Source organism: Oryzias latipes, chromosome 19, assembly GCF_053564925.1.
Source record: "Oryzias latipes strain Hd-rR chromosome 19, Olatipes_Hd-rR_3.1".
In the NCBI taxonomy this organism is placed as follows: domain Eukaryota; kingdom Metazoa; phylum Chordata; class Actinopteri; order Beloniformes; family Adrianichthyidae; genus Oryzias; species Oryzias latipes.
This window is the reverse complement of record NC_136255.1, coordinates 24,642,162-24,668,037: the sequence shown is the minus strand read 5'-3', so window position 1 is coordinate 24,668,037 and position 25,876 is coordinate 24,642,162. Positions and strand designations below refer to the sequence as shown.

General features: G+C 42.8%; 2 protein-coding genes across 18 annotated transcripts in view; one reads left to right on the top strand and one right to left on the bottom strand.

Moving 5' to 3' along the window:
* The window catches only part of arhgap17a (Rho GTPase activating protein 17a), a 30,717-nt gene extending 27,836 nt beyond the window's left edge, over positions 1 to 2,881 (top strand). For 8 of the 9 annotated variants that reach the window (XM_078937101.1, XM_078937103.1, XM_023949433.2 and 5 more), the window contains one exon: positions 1,719 to 2,881. In XM_078937101.1, coding sequence (XP_078793227.1) covers positions 1,719 to 1,855 — 137 coding nt within the window. In that variant the 3' untranslated portion in view covers positions 1,856 to 2,881. The remainder of the gene's footprint in view (positions 1 to 1,718) is intronic. The other variant, XM_023949434.2, reaches the window with a different exon arrangement.
* A 1,269-nt stretch (positions 2,882 to 4,150) lies between these two features.
* The window catches only part of grid2ipb (glutamate receptor, ionotropic, delta 2 (Grid2) interacting protein, b), a 40,163-nt gene continuing 18,437 nt past the window's right edge, over positions 4,151 to 25,876 (bottom strand). For 5 of the 9 annotated variants that reach the window (XM_078937096.1, XM_023949494.2, XM_078937094.1 and 2 more), the window contains 21 exons: positions 25,098 to 25,183; positions 23,558 to 23,627; positions 21,418 to 21,576; positions 21,185 to 21,340; positions 19,922 to 20,073; positions 19,700 to 19,834; positions 18,406 to 18,491; positions 18,136 to 18,289; positions 17,478 to 17,779; positions 15,718 to 15,762; positions 13,605 to 14,315; positions 13,384 to 13,533; positions 12,190 to 12,277; positions 11,709 to 11,798; positions 10,362 to 10,558; positions 10,129 to 10,284; positions 9,960 to 10,046; positions 9,755 to 9,884; positions 8,206 to 8,324; positions 6,924 to 7,088; positions 4,151 to 6,808 (listed from right to left, as the gene is read on the bottom strand). In XM_078937096.1, the coding sequence (XP_078793222.1) occupies positions 6,737 to 6,808; positions 6,924 to 7,088; positions 8,206 to 8,324; positions 9,755 to 9,884; positions 9,960 to 10,046; positions 10,129 to 10,284; positions 10,362 to 10,558; positions 11,709 to 11,798; positions 12,190 to 12,277; positions 13,384 to 13,533; positions 13,605 to 14,315; positions 15,718 to 15,762; positions 17,478 to 17,779; positions 18,136 to 18,289; positions 18,406 to 18,491; positions 19,700 to 19,834; positions 19,922 to 20,073; positions 21,185 to 21,340; positions 21,418 to 21,576; positions 23,558 to 23,627; positions 25,098 to 25,183 (3,310 nt within the window). In that variant the 3' untranslated portion in view covers positions 4,151 to 6,736. The remainder of the gene's footprint in view (positions 6,809 to 6,923; positions 7,089 to 8,205; positions 8,325 to 9,754; positions 9,885 to 9,959; positions 10,047 to 10,128; positions 10,285 to 10,361; positions 10,559 to 11,708; positions 11,799 to 12,189; positions 12,278 to 13,383; positions 13,534 to 13,604; positions 14,316 to 15,717; positions 15,763 to 17,477; positions 17,780 to 18,135; positions 18,290 to 18,405; positions 18,492 to 19,699; positions 19,835 to 19,921; positions 20,074 to 21,184; positions 21,341 to 21,417; positions 21,577 to 23,557; positions 23,628 to 25,097; positions 25,184 to 25,876) is intronic. The other 4 variants (XM_078937098.1, XM_023949497.2, XM_023949495.2 and 1 more) reach the window with 3 other exon arrangements.

Sequence of the window (25,876 nt, the reverse complement as noted above, 5' to 3'; positions counted from 1 at the left end):
AGCTCTTCCTCCTGTCACTCAGTCGTTCCACATCAGGCCATTTCTGACATTTAATACTCCAAAAGCAGCGATTATACAGAGGCGGAAGCCGTGGTTACCCTCCACTAGGACAGTAGGCAGATTAAGTGGGCGGGGCATTTCTGTTTCTCAAAATGTCTGGGGGGGGCAAAAAGAATACATTTATTTTTTACTAAATTTTGTTGACCTTTAATCTCAGCAAGAGGCTCCGATTTTGAATTTTCACCAAAAATAAGTTTTAGCCATGACTATAAATTCATATTTCTCCCGGGGATTTTCATCCATCGCCTCATCGGGATGCTAGCGTGGCGAGTTCACAAAAGTGGCTTTCCCCCGTTGCTCACACATTTCTTACCGAAATATTGTGAGAATCTGACTCATGAATCATCGGATCAAGCCGAACGAGATGATAAAACACACCATGTGAACATAATAGGAATGTGGGCGTGGTTAACTAAAAACCTCTAAAATGTACTATTGCAGAAAGTTACATCGACCTGTTCGTCACCCAAAAAAATAAAAAAAAGGTTGCTATGGAGATAAAACCAAAAGAAAAGCTTTTATTTTGAAAAGCTTGAAACGAGGGGAGCGTTTAGCAGCCGCTCCGCCAGTGAGCGGGGAGGGGGTGGTGGTTAGCGCCTGGGGGCGTACAAAGCTACTGATTGATTTTTTTTTTTTTTTTTTTCCTGTCATCTTTAACTCTTAGTCGTTTGGATAACAAGAGTTTTTGTGACGATCATTTTAGTAAAACCCAATATGTCCTCGTAAACGAGCGATGGGATTGGACAATGAGAGACTGCTAAGGGTTAATTACTTTTTTTTATTACTTTACCTTCCTTGTTCTCATCTTCCTCACTTACTGATTATCCTCCCACCTACGGACTACTTTCCTTCCCATCTTCCTCGTTCCTTCCTTCTTTTCTGTCTGCTTTCCTCTGCTCGTCTTTTTCCTTTTCTTCTCGTTTTTTTTGTGTTCTATTTATAATTGCTTTACTTTATGATCCTTTTCAAACAGCTGGCTCATGTCGGAGCTGCTGAAGTTTTGTGTTGTGACAGAAATGGTGTCGGCCTCTAAAAAAAACTCAAATGAAAGGATTTTCTTCCGTTTAAAACGGCGTTTTCCTCACTCAAATTGGAGCCGTTCCTTTGTTGCTTTTACCCCAGAAGGTGGTTTTGTTCCATTTATGGAGTATTCAATCCCAGAAATGGTTATTTGAGTTACAACAATGCAGCAGTTTGGAATCCTTGAAGGTTTGAAGTGGGAACGAAAGCATCGCAGTTGTCCTGGAGATTCCACAACTCTGATGACTTTCCAGCCTTCACGCTCCGGGAGAACCTGAGCGTGAAGGTTTCCCCTCCTGCTGCTGGTCTCAGAGCATGCAGCATGCGTGTCCGTGTTTAACCCTCATCACTAACTCGCTCACGCTCCGGGGATTTCCAGCTCTTGTCCTCCCAGCTTTTCCCTCCCCTCTCTGCTGTCGCTGCACGGCTGGGCGCACAGCGCCCCCTGCTGTCGCCTGGCAGAGCTGTGGAAACTGTGACGGTGTGAGCGTCCGCCGCAGCTCCAGGCTGCACGTGTTTGTGATGACCGTGAGGGCATGCGTCTTTACTTTTGTGCCTGTGAGCATGGAAAGCGTCTGAATCGGCGCCGTCTCAGCAGCTCCTCTCACTTATGTCCCCCCCCTCTGTTTGCCGTTTAGACCCGACCCTCGGGGGGCTGAGGCGAGCGTTGGTCCCAGAGCTCGCTGTGGACCAGCAAGCGGTGATGACCTCCTCTTCCTCCTTCCTGCCTCATCCCAGAGACTGCGACCTGGACACGGAGAGCACCGTTCTATAAGGAGATGGCTCCGCCTCGGCCTCCTCCCTACGTTAAAGACCTCGTCTGCTTCAATCGCTTCACCTTTGACCTCCTCGTCCAACCTCCCGCTGCGATTTCTGCCGCCGCAGCAGCAAACGGATGAAGGAGAAGTCTGAGCTGATTGCGTCAGGTCTTTGTGATCCCTGAACTATGAAGACGCTGAGCTGACTGCGGAGACGGCGGCGCCACAGGAAGTGGACGGACGAGCCTCTGAATGTTGATTTCCCCGTAAATGGCCTTAGAATCAAAGTGTGTCTTTTGGGGGTGGAAGGGTGACGATGACTGCAGGTTTCCAGTCATCTCAGACACTTTTTGTTTGTTTTCTATCACTTTTCTATTTATTTGGTAAAGTAGCAAACACATAATCGATGCAGTCTCTGAATGAATTCATGCCTTATGGGTTCCTCCCAGATCCTTTATTTCCTGTCTGGATGTTGGCAGAAGTGTCTCTGGAAAGTGTTTGAGTCGTCTCCGTCAGTATTTTGGCCTTCCTTTCCCTCCGTCTATGTTACAGCTGCTGCACGCCGCGGGCTGAGCAGAGTGTAGAACCGGGTCCGTGTTGCACAGTTGCGAGGTTTCTAATGAAGCGCCTCTCTGGTCTTTCCCACTGAGCCGAGAGCCGCCCCGACCTCTCAGCAGTGACGTGGTGTCAGATTCTGCCAGGTCAAAAGATGTCCTGTCTATTTTCTATGTGAGCCTCTTTTTTTTTTTTTTTTCCGGCCTCAGTTGGGTTCCAATTGGACCGAGCCGGTGTATGGTACCAGCGGAGAAGGTCTGGGACGCATCAGAGATGATGGACGCGTCAGGTTTCCTCTTCCTTCTCCTCTGCGTTTAACTGCCTTATTGCTGCGCGTCTCCAGACTCTTGAAGACGGACGCCATCGAGCTGGAGATGAAGCTCCTGCCTTTCCAGGCTCGTCTAGTTTCCCCCGGCTGTGGAATAAATTGTGTAATATAAAAGCGTGGTTATATACTCTTTCCAAAGAAAATAAAGCATAAGAACAAATATTTGTCTCCTCGTTTGGCAGTTTTTCCTCAAATCGTTTGAATCCATCATTCCTTTGGCAAAACCCTCCTCAGTTTTCAGACACGACATGCAAACACATTTTCATTATGATGTAAAAAAGGTGTCAAACACAAAGGATACGCAGGCGTCACCACTAGAGCTCAAAACTGATCACACTTGTGGCGACTGATGTCAGAGAACATGACCAGTAAGCCAGCGCTGGTTTGTGAAGCCCTCCAATGGTCAAAAGTGGGAGGAGTTTGAGGTCAGCAAAGACAAAGATCTGGAACATCTGATGAAGTCAGAGCTACTGTGATCGGCCACCGTCTCGTAAACTTTCTACCTTCCTCGAAGGCCCAAAGCGCTGTATACAATCACACGCTGGTGGCGCCATCATTCCAAGGCTGGGCAGGAATCGAACCTGCAACCTTCTGATCAGGCCGCTGCACCACGGCATGAGGGAGGCTGGACGTCCGTAGATTCACTGTGTCCACCATAATCCGAAGAGCCTCTTCTTTACATTCTGTTCATACCAAAGCCCCAAATTTAAAGCAGCTTCATTGAATTTTACGTCTGTTATAGACCACGGAAGGTCATGTTACTTATGAACTGGATGTAGCTGATCGATGCTGATCGTTTGTTCGTGTCCACACGTGTGCATTTAGGTCTGTTACCAGATGGAACAAACAGCACCTGCAAAAATCTTTGAGAAATTATCTCCAAAAGTGCAATTAAATTCAACCTTTTTTATTGTTTTTTTTGCAAGTTAAGATCAAACTTGAACAAGAGGCACCGTCTACCATCGAGTTCAAGAGTAAAATGCTCAGAGAAATGCAGAAAACGGCAAAGAGCGTCATAACAGATCCATTAAAGTCCAAAATAATATAAGTATGAAGGTAGTTACCAAGCAACAAGTTAGGACAAAAAAAACTGTCTGAAATCATCACGAGGCTTCATGGATCAGAAGAGAACACATTGTTTTTTGCAGAAACTCCTACAAGCTGTCAAGCATGGGGGTGGAGGTGCTACCATGTGGGCCTGCTGTGAACTTTTGAAAAAAGAGGAACTTTTTTCTGAGTTAAGGGGAAAAACAGGAATGTTTTTGTCCCGTCCAGACCTGAATCTGAAAATTAAACAAATATTTTGAAAAGATATTTAAAAAAAAACTAAGTGAGCTGCAGCAACGTTGTGAGAAAATTTTAATCAAAAAATGTTTATATAATGCATTTTTCCCCCCACTGGAAATTAAAACATAAAATAAAAGACTCGTTGATGAAAAACATTTTCTTTATTTGAAAGTCTAGAGAGCACAAGACATGAGCATACATAGAAAACTACGACAAAAAAATCAAAAGGATTTTCTCTTCAAAGCTTTAAAAGGGTGGAAACGGAGACGCTACCGGCTGCACATCTCAACACTTGAACCGCACCGTCATGCTTTGGACTGGGACAAGAAAACACCGCCACGACACCTACAGCAGCCGCCGCGCTTGCACGGTGACGAGAAGGCCTCGTCAGCTGAAGCTGTGAGATGAGCAGGAAAAAAAAAAAAAGACAAATAAATAAAGTGGGACGCCAGCGTACAAATGCACATGATGAACGGTGCATAGAAAAGACTAAATTTACACCTTAAACAGTAGATCATTGTCATGGATACAACACAAGTCCATAGCACTGTAGATGAGTCATGATGTCACCATGACAACCACTGAAGCAGAATGCAATACCTGACAGCAGGATGGTTTTTTGTTTTTTTCTCTCTCCCACGTGTAGTTCATGGGCAGCTGGGAGTTTTCATCTGTCTTTTGTCTCTTTGTTCTGTCAGAAATGAGGACATCCATTGTTGTTGACGCTCGCCGGTCCGCCCACACGACTTGAAACGGTGCTGACGCCGCAGCCACAGGTGACCTTTTGTCGAAATGTTCAATCAAAGACAAAGCAGCCGGGATCTGAGGGCGATTTTTACTGGATTAATAATCTACATTTGAACCCATCCGGTTTAAATCTTCTGGGTTTTTTTTTTTTAGGATTTATGACTCAAGTTCAGCATCTACTTACTAATATTTCTTAATTTTTTTTTATTAATTTGAAAGGAAAAAGTTTTTTTTGAATAATAGTCTGAAGGGACCACTCTGTAGCAACCACAGAACGTTTTTCATATCTGATAATCAGGATTAGCTAGTTTTGTGCTCCTATCTTTGAATAATTTGTCAATTTTTTCCTTAGCAACCAACATTTATTCTTTTTACAAATGACATAATAATATGAAATTATATATTTTTAACATGCTTGAAAAGTTTATTTTAAAACCATATTGCCATTTTAATTACCTTTTATGTTTATTTATGGGCTTTATCTCCAGAATTATTATTATTTAATCTTTTTCATGTCTTGATGAAAAGAAAAGTAAAGTCACTCTCTTTTTCTGCCTCAATTCCCCCGGTTAGATTTGCATGTGACCAATTGTTCAAAAAAACAACATATTTTTCAAAAAGGTGGGTTTTCTGTTGGTTTTATCTCCATAGCAACCATTATATTTTTTGGTCGCCTTGGGGTGACGATCACGTTTATGTCATTTCTAGAAGAATCGGCTAAAGTACATTTTTGGATTTCCTTAGCAACGGAGTTTTTTGTTGTTGTTGACTGCCCTCACATTCCTTATATGTTGATATTGTTTGTCCTATTGTTTCGTTCAGCCAACGACTTTCACTTGATTCTGGTAAAAAAAAAAAAAAAAGGCAAGCAACAGGTAAACGCCATTGTTGTGAGCTCGCCAAGCTAACGCTGATCAAAACTGTGAAACAAACATTTTTCCCAGAGGAGCTTCTCAAAAATCCTCGGGGAGTTGTGAGGTGATAGATCGAAATCGCACGGAGGAGTTTCAATTTATAGCAGTTTTGTTTTTAAATTAAATTCAAGATGGCGGCGTCTTCCCGGAGTTAAAGGTTAGAGAAACTTTGGTTGTGGTTGTGGACCTAAACAGGTGGCATTTAGTCAAGATCGCTTCTTGCGAAGATTTAAAAATTATTCAAATAGATTTTTTTATAACACCCAAGAAGAAATTTTGGCACCAGCTGTTTTACTTCACTTTTTTTTTTGATGGTTTCTCCCGCTGTGATGTCATCATTTTTGACGGGTACCAGGTACGTGCACGTTTGGTTGAGTTCTTAAGGATGTGGGAGGGGAGACATTCTGGCTCAAGGGTGCAGAAAGAAAGAAAGAAGAATTGTCTTTTCCGTCCCGGACGGCAGCCGGACACAATATTTGTTTTTTTCATCCAATTTTGCGGCTTTGTGTTTAAAATCACAGCTTGTCCTCAGAAGGGTCACGTTTCTTTTTTCAAACTGGCGATCGTGTTCGTAAGCAGAGTCGAACCAGAAGTGGGTGTGAAGTGATTCTCATCCCTCACATCCTCATCGGTCCTCCTTAAATAACAAAACTCAGAAAACCTGCTCTGTGGGAGGCAGTGAATGCATCATTTAGCTGCTTGTGAATTCCAAGTCCTCCTCTCCTTTTTTTACAGCTCTTTCATAGGATCTGATAGAAAATATAAACTTTATAGTTGTATAATAAACATCTTAAATCCCCCCTTTGCTGCAGGGACAGGGAGTCTTGCATGTTAAACTGACGTGCGTTCCAAAAGGATGCAGAGATTGTATAAAGACGTGGCATCTCTGCTCTTTGCAGCACCTGCAGCCGCAGCTCTGCTGCCCTCGTCTGCTGCGGTGTGAAGCTGCGAGTTTCTGTTTGGGTGACAGCGTCTCTGTTCCTGTTGCTTTCCGAGTCTCTGGGTGTGATCTTGGCACTTTGGTTGTGGAGAGCAGAGGGAACTTTCTTTCTCTGCTCTTCTGTTTCCTACCAGGCCAGAGGGGAAGACAGTCTGGGGCTCCGGGGGTTTTCTGGAGGCTGAGTCTCGCAGAGCGCTCTCTGGAAGATAAAAGCCTGAGTCAGACTCGTCTCGGGACTTTAATGTATTTATTCCACCGTCAGCTGTACTTTGCATCACTAAAAAAAAAAAAATACATCCATTTACACAGTTTACCTCAAACTTGGTCATGAAATCTGCAAAGATGCCAAAAAACGACTCTGTGCTGGTGGACTTGCTGTCTTCTCCAAAGTAGGAGGCCACTTTGGAGAACTCCTCCATGGCTCGGTTCTGCAGGGACTCCAGAGACTGGATGGCAGGATGGCTGTTCTCCAGGAAACTCTGCAGAAATGGCAGCGAAAAATAAGAAAAAAACGGCAGTTTGGAAGTTCTTAAATCCTCATTTTAGAAAAAGCACAACCATAAATACATTAAAAAAAATCTTGATTTTGACATTTCACAAATTTCATTGTCATTTCACAATCTTGCCACTAGAGGCAGACTCCACACTATAACTGCAGTGGTGCGACAAAAAAACAAAACATTTAAATTCTGTGCAGAACAAGTGGAAACCTTTGACTTTTGAGTAGAAACACCTTTAAAAGTGAACAAGAGAACAACGGGGTACAACATATTATACACATCAAGTGTTTGTCTTTATTTTAACGAATACAAACATGCTAAACTGTGGTTTCAACAAACATTTTCAACTACTTGGCTGCTTTTATTTTTATGAAAAACTTACTGGAAAAGAATTTAATAAACAGTTTTCAGTTGCATTTAAAAAGGAGGCGGGATCTATTGACGGACAGGTGACTGTCGAGTCGTTGGGCGTGTCCGCATTCGAGGGCTGCATCCTTCAACGGCCACATGCGTTTTTTTTTAACTTTTTCTTTTTTTAAATTGGTCGGAAAAGACAAATTTAAATGGTGACTCTAACAGTTCCATTCTTTTCCGTTTTAAGCTAAATTAAATTCTGTTTTATTGATCGAATTAAACAGCAACATGTGAGCTGAACGTTATTGATTGAAAAGAGTTTCCATCAGAAACCAGGAGGCTCAAAGAAAACGTTAAATGATTGATCAATGATCGGATCAAAGTTTTATTTCAAGATACTTAAAGACAATATTCTCTCAGGGACCCTACTATGTTTTTTTTTCTTTAAATCACTTCCATTTGAATGAACTGTTCTGATCTATTAGATCTGACACGACACACTGACTACTAAGCAAAAAATAAACTAAAAAACAACAAAAAAGGATGGTTTTCTTCATTATTCATCCAGAATGATCGGGATTTAGATTGAAATGAGTGAAAAAGCAGCAACGACGAGAAAATCAGGGAAAATCTCAGTTTTATTACAGCTGGCTGCTTTTAGGTAGATCTCAGAAATAAAGGAACCTTTGCGGGAAGCGGTAATATTCTAAAACATGAATGTTTTCTGCATGTGGAGGCTTACGCTCATGACAGACGTGAAGTGATCCTCAGGGGTGGCGGGGATCTTCTGACAGGCCGTCCTGATGTCTTGGATGGTGGCGTGGAGGTCGCTCAGCTCGGATGTGATGACTCTCTGGTTCACTGTTAGAAGAACAATAAAAAAAACGCTAAGAAAAGCACCAAATGGGATTTTAACCACTAGATCTGTTTTGGGTGCTATAGCTGCTTGATTCATAAAGTAGGGAATTTCTAAAACTGAGGGCTCAGTCTGCGGCCAGACATTAATTTAAGGAACAAAGAAAAAAGGTTTCCATTAATACATTCTGTGAATTTAAAATAAAAGTCCTGAAAGAAAATGTAAGTCAATTAATAAGTGTTAATTAAAATAAGTGTTCATTCGGATGTATATAAATGTATAGTCTACATAATAGACTTTCTTGTATAGATGTAAATAAATTGATTTTGTAAATTGAAATTAAATTAAAATGAAAACTGTATCTCTAACGTGTTGATAGTATAATAATAGAAGTCGAGTTTATATCTCAAGGATTAGATAGACTTTTCAACCTTTTCCGTCTCAAAATGAAAGTTGTTGGCTGTTTATGTTCAAACGTATCGTTTACATTTTTTGGGGTTTCATTTTTCTTTTTAGGAAATTTAAAATGAAATAAAACTAACAGATGAAAGTCGCAAGCAGCGTGCCATGGCCTGCAGGCACACTCCACCTCCGTTCCCATCGCCCCGTTTTGACCCGCCATCACTGGCTTAGCCGCTGCCCCCCCCCCCCCCCCCCCCCCCGTCTACTCTTGTCTCCCAGGTCAGAGCTGCACAATTCAATAAAATGAAAGTAAGCCCTCTTTCAAAATGGCAGCTTTTCTATTGGTTTATCTCCATAGCAACCATTTTATGTTTTGGTCGCCTGGAGCATACGAACAAATCTAGGTCATGTTTAGATGAATCTGCAAAAGTAATTTTTTTTATTTCCTTGGCAACAGAGGCTTTTTGTCAACCCCACTCATAATCTTAATACCTTCATATCGTATGTCATATTGTTTCGTTCAGCTTGAGTTGACGATTCATGTGTAACATTTCCACAGTAAACAACAGGGGAGCGCCACTTCTGCAAAATCTGTTCTAAATCTACAACTTCTCTAAATCATATTGTTTCCCCCAATAACTTCCCAATAATGCTGGAGGAATTATGAGGTGAAAGATTAAAATCTCTAGGACAATTTACATTTGACGTGATTTTTTTTCAGGGGAAAAATCAAAGGACAACAAAACTTTGGTTGTGTTGGTAGACTTAACTCTTGTGCTGTCCTAGGCACTTTGACATTGGGAGTTGGGTCATCTAGACCCACTAGACCCAATGATTTGTGATCTTTACTGGTGTCCATGGATTACATGAAATCTTTCCACCTTTATCCAACTTTGTCATGGTAGGGAGAACACGTCACCGTAAGGGTGGGGTCATCTAAGATAGCACAAGGGTTAAAGGCGCAATAAGAGCAAATCGAGTCGTCCAGGACGGCAGAAGAAAGCCCGCCCGTCTGAACCGATTCTGCCGTTACCTTTAGCAGCCAGAGGAACCGTTGTGAGGTCTCTAGGAAAGCTGAGCAGCTCAGGGAAGTGTTGGCACAAAGATTTGGCCAAGATGTGGAGAAAAGTGGACTTCCCATCCACTGTTTTGGTCGTGCTTAACTGCGGAGGGAGGGGAGGGACGGGTTAGAGCCTGAAATCGTGATGATGGTCAAACATGGGAAGCATGAGCTGCACCTCAGTGAGGAAGTTGATCTTAAAACTGGTCGTTCTGTGGCTCTTCGGCTGCCCGTTGTTTAGATAGTTTCCCATGGCGAGAACAAACTGTTGGTGGAAAAATAAAAGCACGGTAAACATTGAGTTTCATCGCCGGATTCAGCCTTTGATCGGATAGGCCTTTCTTTACCTCCAGGATTTTAGCTAGTTTCTTGCTGCTCCTGAGCTCCACTGAAGCCTTGTAGATGTAATCAAAGGCCACCTTCATCTCCTCCGTCTTCTCCTGCAGAGTCGTCTTGAAATGCAGACTCCGCAGGCGAGTCTTATACTCGGGCACCATCAGCATCTGAAATGCAGAAACCTCACGTTGGCTCAAACCATCCCGCGCGGCGGTTTGAGCTTTCGCTCGACTCAAAGAGGAACCTGGAAGATGAACTGGTCCGGCTCGCTCAGCTTGTTGGGGTCTTCCTCGAACTGCTCGTACTGCTTGACCTCGTCTTCGTTGGGCGCGTAGAGCAGCATCTGCTTGATGTGGGCCGGCTCCAGCCTGTCCGTGCTCATGTTCATCAGCACCTCGCGCAGCTCGGCGGGGGACAGCTTCAGGTGGGCGATGAGGATGGCTGCAGAGGAAGAGGAGGAGGAGGAAGAGGAAGATGAGATGGAGGAGATCGCTGTGTCTCCAGCTGCTGAGTGAATGTTTATCTGCCGGTTATGAAACCCAGATCATCTCATAACCCAGACACATCAGTGAACATTCAAAAAGAGAATCCCCTCCCGCCCTCACCGCCCCCTTTTGGGCCACCTGTAACTGGCTGTACGACCGCTACACGCCCCGCACTCTCCTCCTGTTTTCAAAATGGCAGCTTTTCTGTTGGGTTATCTCCATAGCAACCATTTTATTTGTATGTTGTCTTGAGGTGACAAACAGGTTTATATTATTTTCAGAGGAATTGACAAAAGTAAATGTATGTAAGTGTATCACAATACACTTACCACACGCAGAACAATGGTACGTTCCATTTTCATGACGTCCCTTGAGGCGGCCTTACGAGCCTCAAGGGAACTGACCCACCTGTGCGACCTCTCCTCTCTACGACCCTCCACGGACCCGGACGACCCAAAAACAAGCAGCACCCAAACTTATTTATTCTAAACTCATGTATTTATTGTGAACTCTAGAGCTTCCTCGTGGGGATCCCTTTCTTTTTTCCTCTGGGGCTCTGCTGGCTCGGCCTGGGAGGGCCTACAGCTGTGGACTGGACCCTCCGCTGCTGCGGTCTGCGGTGGCGACCCCCCTTGTGGTCGGGCCTGGCCCCGGGGTAAATGGATCCCCCACAATACTATTTGTTTCTCTGCTAGCTACGTTTCTTAGTTTCATGCCTCAGTTTTAATATGAGGGAGTGAAGTGAATGTCGGTAAAAGTGATGAAGGGCCATTTGTGTGAATTTGGAATTTGAAAATGTTTTAAAACGATTTATAAAGTTATTGTTTGCTGGTAGCTTTTGTTTACAGCCCTTTATGCTCCTTGATCTCGAATGAAAAGCCCTTCTATGGCTAAAATGGAATTTAATTTAACCCAAGTTTCCTTTTTAAAACTTCTTGAGAGACGGATTTTGACAGGAAGACAGCACCGGAAGAGTAGCAATCAAGTAGCTTTGGAGGACAGGAGTCCTTTTCTGAGTTGGATCAAGGCTGAAGATCTGCTCTACCCTGACATGGTCGCCAAAAAAGCACGGACCAACCAGGAGCAGAAGGGAGGCGTGTACTCACAGGCGTTGTAGGCCTTCTTATGGGACAGAATCTCCACCACGTCTTTCTTTTTAAAGTTCTCCGGCAGGAAGGCTGGCTCTGGAGGAGAGACTGATCATTTTAACAAGAGTGTAAGGATTTGTTCTCCAGGCACCGGGAGGTCTACACAAGTTAGAGAGCCTGCAGACGGCAGATTGATGGCTTAATAACACAGCCCCGCTATCAGATGAAGAGAAGCTTCATCCATTACAGTCGCCACCCCCCCTCTGGCAGGTCTGTGTTATTATTGGACTCAGACAAGGCAGAAAGACTATGGTGCCACATGGAGAATGGATTTGGAGGTGAATGGAGCAGCTCCAAACATGGATAACATCAGAACTGTGGAGGCACACACAGAAACAGGGGATTTGAACCGTTATCCAGAAGCATTTTGAGGGTAGACCACGAAAACGACACTGAACGATGAGTGTGATGGTTAAAAAAGATTCTAAATGAATCGTACTGGATCTGCGTTGAGTCCCAAAGTGCAGGTCCAGGTCCAGGTATTTCACCATGTCGCTCAGCTTGTCGTAGTCCGATTCCTCTCCGAGCTAAAACAGACAGACTCTTGAAATCAGATTTGTTGTCGAGAGTTGGCAGCAGTTTCAGATTCGGACATTTTCTGAAAGCAGATTGTTCTTTTGATGCCGCAGTGACTCATCTGAGAAACAGAAGACCTTCCAAATACGGCAGAAGAGGTGTGGGCGGAGTGAGAACCTCCTCCAAGGTGAGAAGAGGATGACAAACTTTTTGTTTTTTCCAAAACTAAATCAAATTGTGTGGCAATTTCCCCTCCTTGTTACCCCCCCCTACTGACTATATGCCCCCCACTCTCCCCACCTGCCCCACTCGACTAACAGATCTATGTACTATTTAGAAGAATATGTAAATTAACGGATTTCCATGGCAACAGAGTTTTTTTGATTAACCACGGCCACATTTCTAATATGTTCATATTGCGAATCATTTTGATCAGCTCGATCCAAGGATTTAAGTACAATTAAGCACATTTTCACAATGATCCGGTAAGAAAAAGTGCGAGCAACAGGGAAACGCCATTTTTGTTCAAAATCTACAAACTTCAAAAAGGAATATTTTCTCCACGGGGCAAAAGGCTGAAATCCCGAGAAAAAGATTAAATATGTAGAACGTGTTTTTTTTGTTGGTCTTCTCTTCAAATGCATAATTGTTGCCTTACCAAGGCCAAAGGTCATCAAAACGTTGGTTGTGCTTGAAGAGCTAACCTGCTAGCATGTGTGTGAAATTTGGTGAAGATCGCTGTAACCAAAGTTTCCTTTCCCCATATTATGGGAAAATCACAAAATTTCACACTGTCACTGACTGGCCACCAAGCCGTTGGTCCTGTGGCCATCCCATAATCCTTTTAAAACTTCCTTTCGATGTCCCAGACACGTGTATGTTGGTTTAGTGGATAATGAAATTTTTTTAAAGAGATTATGGCCCCATTCCTTTTTTTGACGTTTTTTCCCACTGTGATGTCATCTGTTTTTGCTTTTTTTTTCAGGGGGGGGGGGGGTGTCCTTCATTATTTCTAAAAAATAATTAATAATAAAAATGTGGCAGTGGTAAAATGTTTGCTCAGACCCGCAGTGAGACAGAAGAACAGTGAAAACAGAATATTGAAATCATAGCTCACCTGACCCCAGATGGTTCCCTCAGAGTTCTCCACCTGCTCCCAGCGCAGCCTCTTCACACTCATCTGGTTGTCTGAGGTGGGGCGGCCCGTCTTGGGTCGCGGAGGCGGGTCGCAGGGTGGTGGCAGGGGTGGAGGTGGAGGTGGGGGAGCCTTGGAGGTGACAGACGGGTGGTTTGAAAACAGGTGAGCGGAGGCTCCTGACATATCTGTGCAGACGTTACCTGCTGGGTGTCCTGCTGGTTGATCTTGAGAGGCAGGGACTGAGGCTCAGATGGCTGGGAGAGCAGCGAGGAGCCGGTGGGGGCGGGGTCTTGCAGGGAGGGTGGCATTGGGCCCTGGTAGCTGTGCTGGTGATGGAGCTGGTGGTGCCTCTGCAGGACCAGCTGGCTCTGCCTCAGCAGCTGGGGGGAGGGCTGAGGGGTCGGCTGGCGAATGGGTTGGGGCTGGCTGAGCTGGCGCGGTAGGTAGCAGGGGCGGGAGGGCTGGGTTGAGCGTAAGGTGGAGGTTCCCAGGGTGGTGGGGCACTGAGAGAACCGGGTTGAGTTAAGCTGGAAGCGCTGGTGAGCCTTGTCTCCTTCCCTGGTGGGAAGGACTTTGTGGAGAGGGGGGCGGCTGGACAGGAGCGTCCTCAGGGGAGGCGGTGGAGGAGGTATGATGGGATGGTGAGGCTGGAAGGGCATCCGACTGCGGGGGACGTGCTCCGGGGAGAAGCGCACAGGCGGGAGCGTGTCGGTGAATGGAAGCGGTGGGGGGATCAGAGCCTGGAAAGGAGGAGGAGGTGGGGGGCTCTGGTTGGGAGGAGGGGGAATCGGTTCAGAACCAGAGGAGTAGGTCGGAGACGAGGCTTCATCGCTGCAGCTGTGGTCCTCGCTGCTGTCGCTGCTGAGCCGCCGGGACATGAATCCAGGATCCTGATCCTCCGGGAAACTCATCTGAGGAAGGAGGCGCATCATCAGAGCTTCTTCTGGTAACTTTTCCGAACTTTAACGCTAATCATCATCAGTTTCTTCTGTTAACTTTTCAGAACTTTAATACTGATCATAATCAGCTTCTTCTGGTAACTTTTCCGAACTTTAATGCTAATCATCAGCATCTTTTGGAAACTTTTCAGAACTTTAACGCTAATCACCAGCATCTTTTGGTAACTTTTTCGAACTTTAACGCTAATCATCATCAGTTTCTTCTGGTAACTTTTCCGAACTTTAATCCTGATCATAATCAGCTTCTTCTGGTAACTTTTTCGAACTTTAATCCTGATCATAATCAGCTTCTTCTGGTAACTTTTCCGAACTTTAATGCTAATCATCAGCATCTTTTGGAAACTTTTCAGAACTTTAGCGCTAATCACCAGCATCTTTTGGTAACTTTTTCGAACTTTAACGCTAATCATCATCAGTTTCTTCTGGTAACTTTTCCGAACTTTAACGCTGATCATAATCAGCTTCTTTTGGTAACTTTTCCGAACTTTAGTGTTAATCATCAGCTTCTTCTGGTAACTTTTCCGAACTTTAACCCTAATCATCAGCATCTTTTGGTAACTTTTCTGAACTTTAACGCTAATCACCAGCATCTTTTGGTAACTTTTCCGAATTTTAACGCTGATCATAATCAGCGTCTTCTGGTAACTTTTCCGAACTTTAACGCTAATCATCCTCAGCTTCTTCTGTTAACTTTTCCGAACTTTAACACTAAACATAATCAGTTTCTTTTGGTAACTTTTCAGAACTTTAACGCTGATCATAATCAGTTTCTTCTGGTTACTTTTCCGAACTTTAATGTTAATCATCAGCTTCTTCTGGTAACTTTTCTAAACTTTAACACTAATCACCAGAAGAGTCTCTTCTGGTAACTTTTCCGAACTTTAACGCTAATCATCATCAATTTCTTCTGGTAACTTTTCCGAACTTTAACACTAATCCCCATCAGAGTTTCTTCTGGTAACTTTTCCGAACTTTAACACTAATCACCATCAGAGCTTCTTCTGGTTACACCTCTGAATTTCTATGATAATTAGCAGTCTAATTGAACTTACAGTGTCAGTTGATTAAATACTTGAAAACAGAAACTTACTAAGGATTGAGTGAAAAAGGACAGAAATCTGTCAAATGTTTACTCCGGTTCTGTAATTTTTACACAAAAAAGAAAATGATTTTTAAGCACAAAGTGTTTGAAACATCTGCAGATCTTACACGCGTCTACATGTGAAGCACAGAAAATGTACTGATATAAAGAAGCAGCAAAAAAAGCAGCTCTGCTTAAAACAGAAAAAACATTCAGGAAACAGGAAGCACGGCAACGTAATGATGCTCTACAGCCTAACTGAGTGTTACTTACAGGTTCACCTCTTCTCCTCAAACCATGACAACCATCTTCACGTATCTGTTCGTGTGATACAATAATAAAGTCTTACTCCTCCAGTCATTTTGCCAGCAGAGATACAGTGTGAGTGAAAAGGATGTGAAGCAAAGCTAACATTCCTTCCATAACACATTTTTTTCATTTGTTTTTAGGATTACAACCTATTTAGAGACACATTTTCAAGAATATAAACATGACTTTTCTTGTGTTTCTATTTCATAAAATTGATGAGATTCAAGTTTTGTATCTGTCAGAACATTTCTTGTGGTGTGTGGGATGGATGCAGGGAAGTCTGAAAAACCTTTTGGAGGAAAGTGTTTTTTTAATGTTTAACCTGGTACACAGTGGATCTCATGAGGGGGAAGCTGGGTAATAAATGAGTTCATTTAGAGCTTTGAATGTGAGAAGCAAAACTTTAAAGAAGTCAAAGAGGAAGCCTTATAAAGGCCTGATTTTGTTCCACAGGAGAACTAAAAACCACCATAACGCCCTGACTCATTCTTCCGAGAAGTCCTTAACAGCAGCCAAGATAATTAAAGGATTATTATTTTTCACCATCAGCTCACTAAAATCTCCCTTGATATTTAAAGTTGTCTTAAAGTAAGAACCAGTTGTGAATACAGGAGACATGAATCATTGTTTCACCCCCAGAACTGAAAGAGGCTAAAGTTTAACACCATTTGTTCATATATTTATTCATATTTTTTTAATAATAAATACTTATTAATAATGTATTTCCCATTCCAAATATTATGTACCTTTAAAAAAAGTCATGTTTTTCCACCATTAAAGCTTTCTGTTCATTTTAAATTAAAACTAATAGATTTTTACATGAAGACTTTTTAAAACTTTTATCACTAATCTGATTTAAATTCTTACAAGCTTTGAATCTTTATTCAAGCCTGAAATTTTAGTGACACAGAGGAACAAGGACTTTTAGTTTTCAGCTCATTTTATGGATAATCCCAATAAAAAATTAAATAAATTTTTTATTTTTTTATTTTTTTCTTCTGCTGTTTTTAACTGCAAATGTTCAAATGGTTAAAAAAAAATCCATGTTAACAGCAGCAAATCCTCCAATTCTAACAATTACAATTTGATAGAAAATATAGAAACGGGGGAAAATATTAATTTGGAGCCCTAAGTTTGAATAGAGTAAATATTTTTTGGGTCTCCTGAAAAAAAACGATCAGCTGAAGTTCACATGTATGAGAGTCCGATTATTTTCGTTTGCTAAAAATCGATGACTGTTAAACTGTCATCTGTCGCCAACTGGCCAGAAAAATGCCGTTACTGACATTCAGGACATCTCTTTGACCCAAAGCTGAAATAAATGCAAAGAAATGTTATAACCTCACGTTTTAGAAACTGCTGCAAAGCATCTCAGATCTTTTCCAGAAAAATTTAGACATTGAGATGTTTTAGCTTTGTGTTTGTCGGAGGTGACTTTAAAAACTCTACAGAGACTGATTTGAGACAAAAGCCAGAATCAGTCGTCAGTCGTGTGGTGCGACCGTCTGCTCAGCCGCTGTTTTCTTTCCAGGATAAACTGGACAGAGTTAGAATGGGGATCGATGGATCACAATCTTTGCAGATGACTGTGTGATGTGTGTTAAGGGGACAGATTCAAGCAAAGAGCAGAAGTGTGTGAAAGGAAAAGGAAAAGCAGATGTTAGAAAAGTAGATGAGTAGAATTTACTCCCTATTTGAAGAACTGGAATGACGTTTCTGCTCACCTCCTCGTAGTCGTTCTCGCCGGGTGCAAAGTCGTCCACCAGCGTGACCCGGTGACCCAGCTGCTCACTCAGAGCGTCCAGAAACTTGTCGGTGTCCCGGCTGCGAGGCGGCCGGGAAAAGGTGAAGAGCTTTCTGCGGCGGGTCGTCGTGTTCGGACCGCTGTCTGACAGCAGAGGGGAGGCCGGGGGGCTCTCCAGGCTGACGTAGGGGTTGGAGTCCACGCTGCTCTGGTGGTGGATCTCGTACACGGGGGTCGGAAGAGGCTCCTTCCAGGACAGCGACAGGCCGGATTTACGATTTCCTGCAGAGATCAGGGTTAGAGTTGCCCCTGCTGAACACTCAGAGAGAGTTTTTCTTGTGACAGCCTTCTCTATGGGTCAGTTTAACAGGTAAACTAGGCAACAAAAAGTGAAACTGAAGCCTGGAAAGCACAGTTTGCTGGATTTGAATGAGCAACTCATTCAAAAATCAGTGGTTTTTGTGCCATGTTCACAGCAAATCAAATCAGTGGATGTGTTTCTTCATATGATGTGAACATGGCATCTGTCATCTGCCATCAAGACCAGCATATAAGCACTTGACAGCCAAATGTCCTGGGACCCCTGATAAAGCTGGCAGCATGAGTGTGTTCGGGTGCGAGTGTCGGCCCCGGGGTACCTGTGAGGGGGGGCAGTGTGAGCGGGGAAAGAGGGCGGCCGAAGGGCTCGGCCTGCCCCGGCGCCTTGGGCTCCGCGGGGGAGCCGCCGCCCCGCAGCGGAGACACACTCTTCCCTGCGAACATGCTCTCCAGCTCCGTGTACACGCCTGTCATCTGAAGGCGGAGGCAGGATCAGCTGGTTAGCTCTCCGATTTGCAGAGTCATGCTTCACGAGCGGCTCTTCAAAAGAACAGACCTGAGGGCTCAGGGATCACTGCAGAAATACCTACATGACTGAGGTCAGGGGACTCTGGGAAGGAGGTTCCATCTCCTGACTGCCTCTCCTCCGGGCTCCCACATTCATCCAAATGAATTCCTAAAGCACAATAAAGCACGAGGAGACATGAAGACCTCCTTCATCCACCGCCCTCCAGCTAAGAGGACAGATGAAAGCATGGAGGAGCCAGAGAGGAGGCAGAGGCTCGGCTCTGGGAGGAAGGAGTTAGCAATGGTGATGAAGATCCATGGATGCTACAGCTGATGGGCCTCCGTGCTCCCGGGGAGGGAGGGGGGGGCTCATCAAAGACAGAAGCAGCTGAGATGAGGAGTTCATGGGAGGGGAGGTGTTTGCTCTGCAGAGCCTTTAAGACGGTTTTCACGTTAGAAAACCTGAGAGCTGAGCAGCACAAACACAGACTCCTCTGTGACTCGGGTTCATGACAATCCTGTACAAAAACTGCTCCATTCATTTCTGTTTACACAACTAAACAACTCAAACTCACCAACTAAAAATAGTTTTACAATTATTTTAACAATAAAATTAAGATGATTTTAAAATAAAACATGCTAAAAAATAAAAACTGATCCTTTTTGCTTTGAGGCTTCAGTACATGCAGATTATTTTTTATGCTTGTTTGTTGTTTATATATCTAAATAACTCTTGTTTACCAAACTGTTTAGGTTTTGATAAAAAAAACTGAAATATAGAAAAGAAATAACTATGAAATGTATGTGTAAGTGTATCTCTAATTCTTTTTATTTTTCATTTTTCATGAGTGATCATCCTGTTAAATTTATCTATGTGATGATTTAATTTCTTTTGTTTGTTGTAATTGCTTGAAACAAGCCAATACCAATCAAATAGAATAAAAACATGAAGCAGGAAATATAAATAAATAAATAAAACTTGAGTAATAAATGAATTATTAATGTAAACATTATAAAATAAATTCGGGAATAATACTTACAAGGACAAGCAAAACATAAAAAAATTACTTACTTCTTAAATTTTAATCGCGTTTGGGATTGAAAAAAACAAAAATGTTTAAAACCTTTATGATTTTTATTGTTTATGTGGTTTTAGGCTGTTCATTTAAGTCTTTAGAGTGAAAATAACTTTTATTGATTTCAAAGAACACTAAACATAAAATAAAATCTGTTACTTTTTCTGAAATATTTATAGAAATGTTGTTAAATGTTTGCAAAAGAGCATTTCTTTTTTGTTCTTTTCCATCATAAACTGGTTTGACATGATTGGACTTGAACGTTGGTAGATCCCTGTGGAGGTGCTGCCCGCTCACGTACCCATTCCCAGGTGAGTCCCGATGATGCAGTCGTCGGAGCTCCGCTCCCGGACGCTGCTGCGGTACGACGTCCCGGTCACGCGCACAGAGCTGCTCCGCCGGTGATGCTCCGAAGCTCCGTCCGGCTCCAGCACAGCTGTGACACGACCAATCACAGGGAAAACATCAACGGCTTGAGGCCAAAGTCCTGCCTCTGTCTGCAGACGCCGCCGCCGCCACTCACCGCTGCTCTTGAACCCCAGGAAGCGCGACAGCTTGCTCTGACAGCGCTCCTGCTCGTCGTAGGTCAGCAGCTGGTAGATGAACTGCCAGATCAGCTGTTTGGCCGGAGTGTCCAACACCGGAAACACGTCAACGATCAGGGTGTCCACGTTCCTGCAAGGATAACACATATCTGCTAGTCAGAGCCAGAGAGTCTTCACCATCTCTGCTGGCATTCAGAGCTGACGAGGAGGAAAATGTCAGAGAGCTCTTGGCTGTTCACAGACGGAGCATGGTTGGACTTTAGTTCTAATTTTCAGTGTTTTTCGAGCAAATGTTTTGTTTTTTGTTCAAGATTTTAGATCCATTTGTTCTGTGCTTTAATGTTGATGCACGTGAAGCTGCAGAGGCAGGCGGGTACATCAATAAAATCAAATAAAAACTTTCCACACAAACACTTTCACGGTAATTATATCATAAAAAATCTCAAAAACATCACAAGTACTTATTGTTGTAAAACAAACTCCACAGAAATCTCTGACGTTGTTACTCTTTCTCTCCAGAGTAAAGCAATAAGTTTAAGTAATGCAAGATGTGGATGTGTCCTCATCTTTTTACTTTTGCGCTACAATTGTTGTGGTCCGGGGAAAAATGTTCTCAACAAATGAGAAAAAAAGATCTTAAAAAAACAACAAATATTTTATCAAAGACTTTAAAACTATATAAAAATATTATCTTGAAAATCATTGAAACATATCTAAAAAAAATGATGTCAAAAATCATTTTAAAAAATATTGCAAAAAACTGAAAGAATTCTATTTAAAATCGTTTAAAAATATCCTAAAAAAAATCAGGATCAGGTCTTTGTCCAGCTTGTTTGTAGTTATTTGCTTTTATTAGCATGAAAAACACAAAAACATTTGCATGAAAAACACAAAAAAATGTAACATGAAAAACATGGAAGAAAAATTAGAACGAAAAAAAAAACGAAAAATAAACGAAAAAATAAAACGAAAAATAAACTCAAAAAACATGAAAAATTGGCATGAAAAACAAGAAAAAAAGTACAAAAAACATAAAGAAAAATGTGTACAAAATAATCACAAAAAATTAAAATGAAAAACGTTTTCTTTTTCTTTATTGAACACAAGAGACTTCCGTATGGAGGAGTCTCACCAGAGTGTTGGAATAAGTTTCCTCCATAGCCGGTTTATGATTCTCAGTTTGTAAATGTTTTGCGTTAAAATCATTTCTATACGTGTTTCATGCCTCTGCAGCGTCTCACCGGTGCTGGAAGAAGATCTCCAAAGCTTTGCAGACGGTGTATCTCTCTTGGATGGTGAGCAGATGCTCCAGCTGCTGGCTGAAGGTCCGCCCGTGGACTTTGATGCTCGGAGGAAGGATCTCCGCCACCCACTGGAGAGAGCTGAGAGCCGGAGACCTGCAGAACACAGAACTTGAAGACGATTGACCTTTGTCTAAGACGTCTACGGCCGGGACGTGACGTCAACTCCTCACCGGGATCGGGGCAAAGTGGTCGTGGTTGGAGCCAGATTTGCAGGTTCGTCCAGCTCTGTTTGTTCTGAGGAGACGTCGCAGGGACCGTCCTCCACCACTAGGGTGGGCATGGCTCCGCTGCCCTGCAGCATGGACACCACCTTCTCATGGGAGCAGCTCCTGCACAAGGAGACCAAAACGGACATGAGAAGGAGAGGCAGTAGTCAGATGTGTGTGTGTGGGGGGAGGTATTGTTTTTTTTCATAATGTTTGGTTAAATGTGGCTTTTTTTACACAAATGCCAAGGAAAACCTTCCGTTTTCCTCCCACGTGTACTTTAATGCTGCCATAAAAATGTCTCTATCAAAAGTGTAACACAAATCTTTTCCTCATTTCTTCTTCAAGCACCCATCAATCATCCTGGACTGCAGGTCTTTGCTCAGAGCTGAACAAACCGGTAAAATGTACCGATATCCGGACTCCCACTCGCTCGCTGACAATGAGAAGGTCGGGGAGTCCACCAAAGAAGAAGGGTGACCCCCACAGAAGAAGTTTAGCTATGGTGCCTCCTGCACAAGCACAGACACACTTTTAGATTTACATTTTCTGTTGCGCTCAGCATCCTTTATGATGCAGAATAACCTTTTTGTCTGATGCTTAGCTTCATTTAAAGAAGAGTAAGAGAGTTTTTTATATAAATAATATCTTTAGGAAATTCAAATGTGGTTTTTTTTTTGTTCTTTTTACAGTTTGGATTACTTCATTGAGCGAATTTCATAGAATAAGAAAGTCTGACTGTGATTTTCTATTTCAGCATTTCTTAAAAACTAAAACTTATCTTCTGCCGTTTTATCCCTAAAACCAAAACTATTGTCCTAATATGGAGGTTTTCATCTGAATTTCTCCTAATTTGGTCATACTTTTTTTTGTTAAGGTTGTGTGTGATGATATGATGAAAAACATATTTTTGAAGCAAATCTGCGAGTCTGTGATTTACAAAAACATCGTGATTGGTATTTTCCCCCTTAAAAAATCAAAATAATAATAATGTTCAATCTGATAAAGCCCCATGTGAAATTTGATTTTTTTCTGAGTTTTCTTCCACCATCCATATCTGTGGTCTTTCTCTTCTGCATCCTTTTTGTGTTCTTGTTGTGTTAAAGTAGCTCCTCAAAAGAAAAAAGCAAATATTTCCTGAATTTCCACAGAAGTCAATGTTATTTGTGACGTAGAAAAATACGCTGGCCGCGCCACAAATTCCCGCCGCTCCATTCCGATGTGGACAAACAGATCCACGAATGTCTTTGTTTTGGTCGTCTGAGCTGGAATCTGGATCTAAACTCCACGGCTGGACAGCTGCAACATTGTTCGCCATCTTGGCTGCAGCGGTAATGTTAGGTTGGGCTTGTGAGGGGGCTGTAAGCTAGCAGGAGGGGGCGTTAACAGCACAGCCAGCTTCCGCCCTTAGCTTAGAGGCGTATTCCTAATGAACTCCTGCTGCTCTGCAGAAACTATGTCCTAGAAAACAACACAGGTTTATTGATTCTGGCTAAAAAAAAGTCATATTTAACTAACTAACATTTAAAATATTGTACAATTGTTGCATAAGTCAATTTGAATGATCATAAATGAACCAAATTATGTGTTTTTGTTGACTTTAGGTCGTGACTAATCTTAACAGACTCATTTGGATGAGAATTAATCATCACAATATGGCAACAATTTCTAATTCCACGTGTTTATCTGTGAATGAATAAAGAGAAGGAAAAAAAATGGGATTTGATGAAGTCAACCTAGTGGAGCAGATTTGTAAACAGAACTAACTAACTAAGAGACCACTGGGAACGCTTTGAAAATACACCGAGAGATGATGGCAGTTGGTCTTTAAAGAGGGGAAAACAAGTCATTTTAAGGAAAAATGAAACCAGAAAATTCCTTCAGTTGTTCTGTTATCAGATGTTATCAATAAAGTCGATCATGCAGGTGGAAACAGCAGAAAGTATGATAAAAGAAGGTTAGTGTGTCAAAAAACTCTCCCTATTTATTTTTTGTGCTTCAATTAAAACAGGTAAATGTTACCTTCATGCTTTTCTCCTGCATTAAAAAACAAACAAACTGGAAGCTTCAAGTTTGTGTCTTTTCTGGAGTGTTGAAGACAAACCTCATGTCCAGCCCGTTGAGGAAAAGGATGCGGTCGCCCGGCTTCAGCCCACACTCCTCCGCGGGACTATCTGGGAGGGGAACGAGGAGAATCAGGCATCAAGCTTGGGTTGAGAAATGGACCCTGGCACATGTCGTCCGGCTAACGAGGTGCGGCAGGCAGACGGGCAGAACGGTGACTAACGGGATCGACATGAGCACCGTGCTAAATGCTTTTATGCAAATAGGAGCAGCGGTGTCACAACAAACGGCTGCCGTCGCCTCCTCACACCGGACTGACATCACTTATTCTAATTCAGCTCTATTTTTTTTTCTCTTAAAGGCCTTTGTGGTTTCCGGGTAATCAGCAAAGGGTTTCAGACCATGATGGGAGACGTGCCACCCGCCCCCGCCATCTCCATCTCAACCTCCATAAGGCCCACTGAGTCAGTCAGCTCTAGCTGCTTCAGCACATGTTGGTGGGAGAGGATGGTGGGCGAGCGGTGTGATGTCATCAACAGCTACACACACAAACACACACACACACACCTCATGCCTCTCACAGGAATCCGGTAAATTCTCTCAACTTCAGCCTCGACTGCCTACTGAGCTCAGGGGTCCAGATCAGGGGAGTCGGAAAGCTTCAGTGAAGAATATTACTTCTTTACACCCGAGAAAGAAAACCCTGAAGCTTTTCTTACAATAATATCCCTTTTTCGGACATAGAACTACTTCTTAACTCAAAATGTTTTGCCTTTTTCCTCATAAAATGTACTCTTTAAACTTTTTTGCGCTAAACAAACTGCTGGAATTTCACTTCAACTAAACCAGTCAAATGAAAAATATGACAACAATTTCAATTAAAAAAAAGAATTAACAAACTATGAAGGTGATAACGCTGAAAAATGCAATAAAATAACCATAAAAGCAATGATAGGAGGTCTGGTTTCAAGGAAACATTTAAAATATTGTATAATTGTTGCATAAGTCGATTTGAATTATGACAAATTAAACAAACTACGTGTTTTTGTTGACTTTAGATTGTGACTAATCTTTACAGACTCAGATGGATGAGAATTAATCATCGCAGTACGGCAACAATTTCTAATTCCACGTGTTAATTTGTGACTGAGTAAACACAAGCAAAAAAACGAAATAATATAATAAAAGATTAGGTTTTTACCCCCCCAGTGCTTCAATAAATCAGAGAAGGTTTGTATAACTTTTCCAACACCGCCTCTGTTTGCGTTTGAAAAGAAAAACGACATAATAAATTACTGAATAGGTCTTTTTTGGCTGATTTCTACTGCAAAATAAAGCATAAACATCAATAAAAAGTCATTTGTCCCCTAACGAGTGACTGTTTTCCTCTTCACATCTCATTGAGAGTCATAAAAATCCCTTTTTGGTGCACTTACTGGCCTCCGAAGCCCAACGGCACCTCGTCAGGCCTTCCGCCACCCACTTCAAACGCTTCCACCTTTCCCACCAACATGCACAGCAAGGTCAAGCCTCCACGCAGAGGGAGGGAGGAAGAGGAGGAGGCGTCTCCGGGGTCTCACCTGGGATGACGGAGTCGATGCAGACGGGGGCGTGACCTCGCAGCGTGAAGCCGAAACTCCTCTTCCCCCGGTAGACGCGGAGGACCCTGAGGGTGCAAACAAAAACACGAATGCTGAAGTGACCTGGCATGACCTGACCGTGACTTCATCCCCTTTTAATTCGAGCCGAAATATACCATGATGTAAAATTTTCCAAACATTTGTCCAAACAAAACAAGCTTATAAGGCAGTTTCCTCAAAAAAAGATGTTTTAATTACCGGTACTCATTTTTAATTAAAAAGCCAATTAATGTCTAATAATAATAGAAAAAAACAGTGATCTTGTTGTTGTTTACTTCATTCTTGCTGTCAGTGCATGAATGAGGAGCCCAGCTGCAGCTTTTGCAGAGGAGCTGCTGGAGCCTCCTCTTTGTTTTCGTTTGTCACGTCTTGGTGGTGGGAGTCAGGAGACGCGGGGGGGACATCACGTCCCGTTGCCTGAGTCAAACTTCAGGTCTTTGTTTTCCCTTCAAACACCTTCTGCTCTAAAGCAAAATCTTCTGACAATCTGCAGATTTGTTTTCTTTTTCTTTTTTTTGCATCCCCCACCCCTCCATGAGAAGTGAGGATGAGCTGCAGGTCCACAACGTGTTTCCATGGAAATGACTCCAGGCTGCACTGCCTGAGTGTCTAAACAGAACAAAGAGACGCAGAGGGGAGAGAAAACACCGATTTACAGTATTCTTTACAGCTGCGGTTATGTAAGGCGGGCTAAATGCAGAGAGGCATGCTGGGTGTTA